Source organism: Miniopterus natalensis, chromosome 10 (assembly GCF_054644295.1).
Source record: "Miniopterus natalensis isolate mMinNat1 chromosome 10, mMinNat1.hap1, whole genome shotgun sequence".
Taxonomy (NCBI): Eukaryota; Metazoa; Chordata; class Mammalia; order Chiroptera; family Miniopteridae; genus Miniopterus; species Miniopterus natalensis.
In genome coordinates, this window is record NC_142090.1 from 9,349,452 (window position 1) to 9,359,325 (window position 9,874).

The following is a 9,874-nucleotide window of genomic DNA, read 5'->3' on the forward strand; positions in this document are numbered from 1 at the left end:
CCTGCGCCACTCAGGTGCCGCCCCTGAGGGTGGAGAGTAGAGTTCAGGATGGGCTGTTTGGGGACTTGTCCAGCCCAGGGTCTCAGGGCATTCTGCATAGCGTGGGACTAGAGGACTTCACCCCCAAAACCTTCCTCTCCCCAGCAAGTATGTCAGTGGGAACCTCGGCCAGGAGCAGCATCTCTGGTCGTGACCAAGGAACCTGTAGGCGAACAGTTCGCCCAGGAGGCAGGATTGCTCGGAGCAGTGGCCGCATACTTTTCTGCTCATACATCCCTCAGATAATTGTTTAAAACTACATCCATCACATATGTTCCTGTTGAAGTATTTGCAGTGGATACCATTCCTGTCGTGTTGTATATTGTGTCGTTACTTAAGTACTTTAAATACCTCTGTCGACACGTTGAGGCTGCAGATTGGACCCATTTAATACGTGGAAATGTTGCCTGGCTGGCGGCCAGGCTGCCAAAGCTGACTTCACCTCTCTCGGGAAGTCTCCCCTGTGACAGCCACCTCACTGCAGGATTTCATCTCGCGAATGGGCAGAGAGAGTAGAGAGCTGGCAGAGAGTCTATAGCCTGAATAAAATAAAATAAGCCCGGGCAGCCTCCTGTGTCGGTTACTGAGAAGACGGTTTGGTTTTGCTCTCAGGGGACTGTCCCACGAGAGCTCTCCATTCCGGAGTTACCCCGCTTGGGCACCCTAAGGCTGTCAGCGCACCAACACTGCCATTGAGAGAGCGAGAGGGAGGCTTTCTCAGGGAGAATGTGGGAGAGGGAACCCAGTGCTGCAAGTCCGCTTAGGAAGAGAAACGCTTAAAAGCTGAGAATCTGGCCCAGCTGGGTGTGGCTCAGCGGCTGAGCATGGACCTAGGATCCAGAAGATTGCGGTTCGATTCCGGGTCGGGGCACATGCCCGGGCTGCAGGCTCGGTCCCCAGCAACTCTCTCATCATTGTCTCTCTTCCCTCTCCTTTCCTCTCTCTGAAATCAATAAAGATATATTTAAAAAAAAAAAAAAAAAAATTGAGAATCTGGCCCTGGCTGGTTTGGCTCAGTGGTTAGAGCGTTGGTCCATGGACTGAAGGGTCCCGGGTTCAATTCTGTCAAAGGGCACATAACCTCAGTTCCAGGCTCAATCCCCAGCCCCGGTCGGGCGCATGCAAGAGTCAGCCAGTCAATGTATCTCTCTCACATCGATGTCTCTCACTCTCTCTCCCACTCTTTCTGAAAAGCAATGAAAAAAGTATCCTCTGGTGAGGATTCCAAAAAAAAAAGTTGTGAATCTGGAAATTGACCCCTTTCTGAAAACTGTTTACTTGCCATCAAGTCCTCAGGTGGCCCTGCACATCCCCGGGTTAAAGATCGAAGCCTCAAATGCGCACGGCTTGGAGTGCAGCGCTCTCCTGATTAATTAACACAGTTAATATGTTGTTAAATTCCTGACAGACGATGGGCCCTTTCACTGAACCAGTAGAGAAGGAAATGTTCCTCCCTCGTCTACAATCCAAAATCCACCACGGCTCTGAAAACCAAATTTTAAGTTTTCAGCAAACTCAGTGGGTAGTGAATACCTGGCCTGACCCAGGGAGAGGCTGTTCATAGTCTCACTGTCATCATCACATTTGTGTCGTGGTCGTATTTGTGCCACTTTGGGAAGTGTCCCTGTGTTTTGTGGCAGAAATGTTCATGTGTTTGATGGCAGGGTGGTGTTGAGGCTCTGCTGGGAGTGACCTAGCCTATTGACTCTGTACCAAATTACCTTTCTGAAATCGGAAACTCTGATCTTGAACACTGCCTGACCCCAGGGATATCAGATTTTGGTTGCAGTCCTATAGGATGGGACACTGGCTTTTGTAAATCAAAGGCGACTCTGTTCCCAGACTTCTGCGGGAACTCTGTACCAGTGCTGATCCCTTAAACATACGTGATAAAGTATCTAAGAGTTGGCTCCAAGTAGATCTTAGGCAGACCACGTAGGAACTGATTTTTTTTTCTAAGTGGCCAATGCTGAAATTCTCTTGGCCTTTTACAACAAAGTGGAGGGTGCGTAGGAAAGCAGCCAGATGTCCAGGTCAAACCTTCCAGCTCTGAGCTTTGTCAGCTGGCGCCACTGTGTGGAAGGGGACGTGGTGGCCAAAGTTACTGAGGCTCTAAGACCGCCTAGTCCAACCCCCTCGTAGACGGGTGAGGAAGCGGAGGGAGCGCCAGCCTCCCCCACCTCGCACAGCCGTCTCCTGCCTTCAGAGAGGCCACACTGTACGCCCGTCGAGCTCCTTAACCATTTCCCCCAGCCCGTCGCAGGGTGTGCGGTGGGTGGCGGTCTCAGCACCCACCCATTGCGTTTCCACAGGGACGGCGTTATGCCCAAATAAAAGAAACAATGGCTTGAATAGCTGAGACTCTCTGAGGGTTGTTTCCAACAAAATAAAGATAAAGGGGAGGCCACCCTCGCGAGGCTGCTGGTCCTAAAGCAGCCAGTGCCGCTGTCTGGGGAAGGCCCCGTGGTGTCACGTTTCCTGCAGAGATTGCGTTTCCCAGTGGTGGGGGAGAGGCAGGAAGGCGCCTCCTCCCGGTGCCTGTCCATCCGCAGCCTGTGGCCTCTCTCCACACTCGTATACGCCCTCGACTGCAGAATCCTCCCAGGCTCAGAAAAGTCAGGAGAGCAGCCTCCCTGGGCTTCCTGGGCCCAGCTGGCCCGCACAAGCCAAGGTGCAGACTGGCGGCAGCCGCTCACACCAGGATGAACTTGTGCAGGCGACAGTCCCTTTTCTCACAGTGGGCCCTCCTTCCTGTGGTTCCCAGCCCAGGAGGGGTTCAGAGGATTTCTCACGTAGCTTCTCAGGTCTCTCGGGCTTGTTAAGGTTCTTTGGAAAGCGACAGAATGAACTCTGCAAGGCTTTATTAGAGGCATGCAGGGCTAAAGGAAAATTCAGGAGCTAGGCCCAAGGTGGGGCAAGAGCCAGAACTCCTGGGACCCAGCCAGGTCTCACCTGGGCCCAGGGAAGATGAGGCTGGTTTGTGATCGGCCAGCCTCAGAAACGGGCTCCTTCCTGGAAGCCCACTGTTAGCCCCTAAGGGGTGGCATCTCCTGGGCAGCCTAGGACCGTGACTGACCTGTGACCTGTTTCTCCTCCCGACAGTCAACACCAGTCACCACTCGTCCTCCTACAAGTCCAAGTCCTCCAGCAATGTGACCTCCACCAGCGGTCACTCTTCAGGGAGCTCGTCAGGAGCCATCGCCTACCGGCAGCAGCGGCCAGGACCACATTTCCAGCAGCAGCAGCCTCTCAACCTCAGCCAGGTAAGCCCTGCCCAGCGGCTCTCACCTGCCCCTCTCGCAGAGCTGCAGCCCCTCTCGTATTGTCTTTCCTCAGCCCGTCACCTTTGGGGAAGTTGGTACTATTGGTGCCCAAAGCAGAGCGACTTGTTAAAGTTATGTAGCGTCGCACCGAGTGGCATGTGCCAGCGCTTAAATTAGGATGCCCACATCTTGCCAGTTCAGCCCAGCACAGGGTCGAACACCACGTCCTGGCCCAGTCAGGCCGGAACACCAGGGACAGGCCTGCAGCTCCACAAAGTCGCTTACCAATTCCTTACAGCGAAGGACGCCACAGGCCCGGAGCCCCAGACCAAGGCAGGGAGGAGGTTTGGGGAAGGTGGAGTGTAAGTAAAGCAGAGTCTCTGGGGCAGAGCCGCCCGTGTGTAGAGGGTCAGCTCAGGCCTGAGTTGCAGAGCGTACGCACTCAGAGGCCTGTTTCCTGGGAAGCCTCGGAGGTGAGATAAGTGGGGGGGTTTGTGCTCAGAACCCCCGTGCTAAGTGCAGCACCTGGGTTGTAAACCGAGGCTGCGTCTGTCACCGCGACTGAGAGTCCCCAGTAGGAGAGGGCTGGTACATTTGTGCCGATACAGCTTCAGACAGCACGGTTTCCGAGGGCCTCGACTTTGGAGCAAGATTTCAGAGCGAGAGAGAAACCAGTCCCTCAGAGAGGGGCTCCTCTGCCACGTCACAGCTGCAGCGTGTCCTTGGGAGATGTGCTGTGTCCTGTGAGCCGTAGCGGCTTTATCTGCGTGTCATCCAGCCTGGGGGACACCGGGCACGGCTTCCTTTCTCAGTCCAGGCTGATACTGCTTCCCGGCACACCGGGAAGGCCCGCCTCTCTGGCCCCCTCTCCCCCCTCCTCACCCCCCCGCCTCTCCCCCCTCATCGGCCCCCCGCCTCCGCACCCCCCTCCCCCCCATCCTCCCTTCCCCCTCCCCTCCCCCCCTGTGTCCAGCCCCCAGTGCAGCCCTCTCCTGGTGCTTCTCCTTGTCCAGGCTCAGCAGCACATCAGCGCAGACCGCGCCGGGAGCCACCGCCGGCAGCAGGCCTACATCACTCCCACGATGGCCCAGGCTCCGTACTCCTTCCCGCACAACAGCCCCAGCCACGGCACTGTGCACCCCCACCTGGCCGCCGCCGCCCACCTCCCCGCCCAGCCCCACCTCTACACCTACACGGCGCCCGCGGCCCTGGGCTCCACTGGCACCGTGGCCCACCTGGTGGCCTCCCAAGGCTCGGCGCGTCACACCGTGCAGCACACTGCCTACCCGGCGAGCATCGTGCACCAGGTTCCCGTGAGCATGGGCCCCCGGGTCCTGCCCTCGCCCACCATCCACCCGAGTCAGTATCCAGCCCAGTTTGCCCACCAGACCTACATCAGCGCCTCTCCAGCCTCCACCGTCTACACTGGATACCCACTGAGCCCCGCCAAGGTCAACCAGTACCCTTACATATAGACACTGGAGGGGGAGGGGAGGGGGAGCGTGGCCGAGGGGAGGCGGGCACGGAGGAGGGACCTCGGTGGGCGCCGCGCCTTTTATACTGAAGATGCCGCACACAATGCAAGGGGGCAGGGGAGGGGGGCCGGGGCAGGACGGGACACCCTGAAACTTGAACTAGGAAGTGGGAGGACTCAGAGCAGAGAAGAGAACATTTTAAAAAGGAAGGGATTCAGGAGGGGGGAAATCTATGCTTTTTATTTCAAAAAAGAAAAAGGAAAAAAAAAGAAAATGTCAGTAGCAAAAATGCAGCTCGCGAACCGGTTGTGCACCAAACTGGAAAGGAGACGAGAGCGATGGAGGATGCCAGAGGGGGGGCCCGGTTTCCGAAGAACTTTATCTATGAACTTTTCAAAGATTATTTTCATATGGCAGCAAGTGACATTGAAGAATTTGCTGTCAGGGGACACCTGATACGGAAATCCAATAGATTTTTAATTCTTGAACGTGGGAATTAGGGATTTTTCCAGAACTCTGAAGGGTCAACAGCCCTCTGGACGGTCAGGCCGTGACCTGAGGAGGCTGACATCTGGGGGTTGGTCTGGGGTCTAGTTCTGGCTCCTGCGTCAGGACTGGGGGAGGGTGGGGGGGTGACGGGAGCCCCTCCCCGCGAGGGCACGTTGGCTCCTTCTGAGCACTCTGGGTAAATCCCTAAGCGTCGCTACTCCTCAGATGTCATTAATAATGCATATTACAAACTTCGGTTCCTTTTCCTTCCTGAAGATTTATTTCCTTTGAATCAGTCCCTAGTCACGTAGCGTAGGGCTTGGGGCGTCGCCGACACCCCAGTGGAATGTAGCTCTGCACCGTTTTCTGCTTTTGTTCAACTCGATACCAATAGACGATTCCTCAGTGTAATTGCACAAAAGAAAGTGATAGGACGTAGGCATGTAACCAATGTGGTGGTCCAGGCGTGCGAGCGCGTGGGCGTGGGTGCGGGTGCAGCTGCGCCCTCCCGTGTGTCCCGGGCACGCCGCGGTCACAGCTCCCAAGGTCACAGCTCCCAAGGTCACAGCTCCCACCTCCTGACTTGACATTCCCTCCTAGTGCCTTACCGACGACAGAGCGTGTGAGGGGTTCCTCCCGTGGTCCTCCAAGAAGCTGGCAGGGCGCGTCAGGGCATCTCGGCTCTTCTGTGCTATTCAGACATTTCACTCTGGTCTTTCTTTCTTTTTTTAACTTTAATTTAATTTGATTTTAATACCTGATGTCTTTCTAGGGTGGTTTGCTGTCAGAGGGGGGTCAGGGAGCTGGCAGGAGCCAGGAGAGCCCACGGATGTTGAGAGAGATGTGGGATGGATGGTGGGGGGTGAGCCCGATGGCGGTGATGGTTGTAGCTGACTTTTATCTGGACACAGAGCAGGAGAGACTCCCCGCTCCGCACCCTGCGCTGCCCCCAGTTCTCCCTGTGTGGCCGGCCCTGCCGTGTGTGGGACCAGAGGTCCCCTCTGTGTTTTAGGAATGCTGGCCTTGCAGGCAGGCGGCTGCCTCCTCCTTGGTGTGGAAAGGACCGAGGAGGGGAGGCCACCACCAGCCTCCAGGGCCGGTGCACCTCCTGTCGCCGTATGCAGGCTGGAGAGGAGGCCTGGCCCCCAGCCTCACCCGGGCCTCACTGTGGGCTCCACCCTCTCTGGTTCCCTGGCTGCGTTTCCCTCTCGCTGTCCTGCCAGATCCTCTCCCCTGCAGTCTTTTCCTCACACGACCCGGCCTTCCCAACACACAACTTGGTTTTGGTTCCTTAGGGTCTGTGGGCCGGAGGAGGAGGGGCATTCATGAGGGTGACCAGGTCTCCTGCTGCCCCTCGGAGAACACTCCCGCCGCCAGTTAGGTTGCCAAAGAAATGTGCCCTTTGCACCTTGGATACATTCTGGAAGTTTCCTCAGGCTTTGAACTTGCTAGAGGTGGGGCAGGGGTCTCCCCGTTCACAGCAGCTTACACACAGAAAGGTTGGGCGGCTGGCCATAGGTGAGGCCCTAAAGGGTGGTCGTTCCCCCTGCTGGGCGCCTGACTAACCTCAAAGCCAAGTTTCCAAGGTGCAGAGAGGCGGCCGCGGTGTCGGCGGTCCTTCCTCACCCCGCCCCCCTTCCTCGCTTCACAGTCTCCCCGAGGATGATCTGCTGTGAAGGTATTTTTATAGTGATATCCGACCCAATTCAGTGAGGAAGCCAAACTGATACCTTAGCTCTTAGCTGTGAAATGCGAACTAACTCTGGAAATTTCCCCGCTCCCCAACCAGAAATCCTACTTATGATACAAAGAAATCGGTTTCCAGCTGGAACCAATTTAATCCAGGCCTTAGGCTGGAAGGAAGGACAGCGTGACCCTCTCGAGGCAGGACAGCCCCCAGGGACCCGGCGGGAAGATGTGCTCGACCGCAGTCCCCATCCCCGACGTGGGGGAGCGCGTCCTGAGACAGCGGGAAGACGGCCAGTCCAGAGAGGGTGGGGGGTGAGGTCCTGAGGACACGTGAGCCAGAGCCCTCCCAGGGCTGCGCCAGCCCGAAGACCCGGCTCTCGGCAGCCAGATGGCAGCGGTGCCCCCGCCAGGTCTCGAGCCCGGTTACACTAGTTTTAGCTGCGAATGAGCCTCCGTTTGCCTTACTGTAGCATCCTGGACCCCTTCCCTTGCCCAGTTCACGTCCAGCCCTCTTCATCTGACCTTCTGTGGAAAAGACAACTAGCCTTCCATTCTAACGAGATGAGTTCGTCTACTAAATTGACTCTTTCACCTGACACTTCTTTCCTTTTCTTCCAGATCAGGAATGAAAGGTCCATGCTGCTCATAAAGATAATGTTATTGTACTAATTATTGTGATTATTGTCAGTGTAATTATTATCATTATTATCATCATGTGGATATTTTAGTCGGGGTTTGAAATGCACATTTATTCCGTGTATCTTTGTGTTTTTCTCTTTAATATTTAAACTTATTTTATTATACCTGTGAGTATATGAGTAGGCAGGAGGGACGGACGGATGTCCGGCTTTGTCAGACAAAAGGAAAGACCCAGGAATTGGGAAAATTGTTTCTGTCCTCTCTTGTCCCACAAAGCGCTGTGAAGAAACGTGCACCACAGAACAGGAGCTTGAAGGACCAAGGCCTTTTCCTCCGCGCAGGCCGGGTGGGCGCCCGGCCGCGCAGTCGCCGTCGATGCTGCAGTGGCTGGGGAGGGCGGAGGGGCGGCTCGCGGGCTGAGCCCCGGGCGTGGTTCCCTGCCAGTCCCCGCGCCCCTGCGGCCTGCCCGCCGGATCCGCCGCCGGCCCCACACCTGCTGTTCCCCTGTCCAGCAAAAGAAAGCTCCTCTGCCAGAGCTGATGCAGCCCCCTCCCAAGTGCCCTCCCTTTTCCCACCAGGAGTGTGGCTCGTATCCGTCAGCACAGAGACCGCTGTCCCCTCCTAGAAGCCGACGAAAGGCTGCCGGGCAGGCGGTGCCTTCCCCCGGGAAACCTCAGCCTGCCCTTGCCGCCTCCCACTCACCAACGCACCGCCCGCCCCTTCACTCCGCCCCTTGCCCCAGTCCATCTCCTCAGCTCGCAATTCTAGGGACAAACTACTAAGCCCCGGAGAGGCCAGGCGGAGGGGCGCTGGAAGCCAGAGGACGCTGACACCACCCAGCAGCTGTCCAGACACTGCGGACCACGACGAAACCATTGGCCAGCGGAGGCACAGCGGCGCCCCGCAGCCGTCCCCACTGCGCCCCAACTGCGCCCCTCCGTGCCCTGCTTGTTGAATTCGCTTGAGGTGTACACAGGCTGCCCACAAACCCAGCAACTGCGGGCCCTGGGTGAAGAAAGGGCTGAAATGACCAGCTTCGCTGAAGAGGAGGCAGCTGCGAGATGCCAGGCGGGGCCCAGCCCGCAGACACTCAGCAGACATTGCCGCGCACCCCTAGCCCCCGCCTGCCTCCCTCGTTCAGCCCCCAGCACAGAGCTGTGGGGTCAGAAGCCCCCAGCGGGAGGCGCCACCCTCTGCACACGCTGGTGCTCGTTCGCATCCCCCATCCCGTCCTGCAGCCCCGAGTCGCCCTGGCGGGTAGGATGGACGAAAGGCTGCCCGCCCCCGGGACCAAGCCCTCAAGAAGGGGGGTGCCACCCTAGTCCTGTTGAGACCTCGGCTAACCTAGAGCGTCATCTGTTCTCTAACTGGCTTCCTCCTCTGCTGAAGAAACGTCGTTGGAGTGAGAGGGGACATTCAAAAGGACAGGCCAAGGAGAGCCGCGCAGTGGGAGCCGGAGGAGCCACAGGCCCACACGCTTCTGCTCTGTGGGGCCTCACCGGCCCACCTGGGCGTTTGCACCCGCATCTCTGCACTTAGGGGCCTCTTTCGTGACGATTTTGGCTGTTTCCAAGGGAAGGGGTGAGCAGGCCGATGGGTGGGAGAGTCTGAGGCTTGATGCCAATTACTTTTGTGAAAGAGCATGTGGTTGATCGAATTCAGAGGGAAAAGAAGGGTTGGGGCAAACCGGCGGTTGTCTCCCGGACTTGGATTTGCACCCCGGCCTTACTGGCGGCTGAGGGGCTTGCAGGCCGGGGAGCCGGCTGGCGGCTCCCCTTCGCCCTGGGGGACCACCCGCCCAGACAGAGTGCTGGGTTGAGGAAGGAAGGCGAGATCAGCGAGCGGCTAACGGGCTGGTTTCCCTCGGCCAGACCTTTAGGACGGCAAACACTCGTTTTCGAACAAGCTGTGGAGGATTTGGGGTGTGTGAGCGTGAGTGCGTGAGTAGAGCAGACTTTCTTGGAAACTGGGGGAAGGAGATGAAGAGGCTTGAGGAGCTGTTGCTGATGGGCTGTGGTGGCTGAGAAGTGTGTCCACGGGCTGGCCCAGCCTTCACCCGGGGTCTCTGTCTGGTGCTGGGGGCAGGGGGGGACGTGGGGCTCTGGCCGGCCTGCCCAGTGGCCGCTGGGACAGAAAACAAAACAACCAGGTGCCCCGAGCAGCGGAGAAAATTCAACAGAGAGGCGAGGTTTCCTTCCGCGGGGGGCCCGGGACCCCACGGCGCCAGCACAAGAGAGTTCGCCCCAGAACGCCCCAGCCCTGGGGACTCAGCGCTTCTCG

At 57.7% G+C, this 9,874-nt stretch overlaps 1 protein-coding gene across 1 annotated transcript in view; it reads left to right on the plus strand.

Annotated features, from left to right (window-relative positions):
- The window catches only part of HIPK2 (homeodomain interacting protein kinase 2), a 150,431-nt gene extending 145,600 nt beyond the window's left edge, over positions 1–4,831 (plus strand). The window contains exons 14-15 of the mRNA XM_087820984.1: positions 3,142–3,302; positions 4,316–4,831. Of these exons, the coding sequence (XP_087677110.1) occupies positions 3,142–3,302; positions 4,316–4,777 (623 nt within the window). The 3' untranslated portion in view covers positions 4,778–4,831. The remainder of the gene's footprint in view (positions 1–3,141; positions 3,303–4,315) is intronic.
- The last annotated feature ends 5,043 nt before the right edge of the window (positions 4,832–9,874 follow it).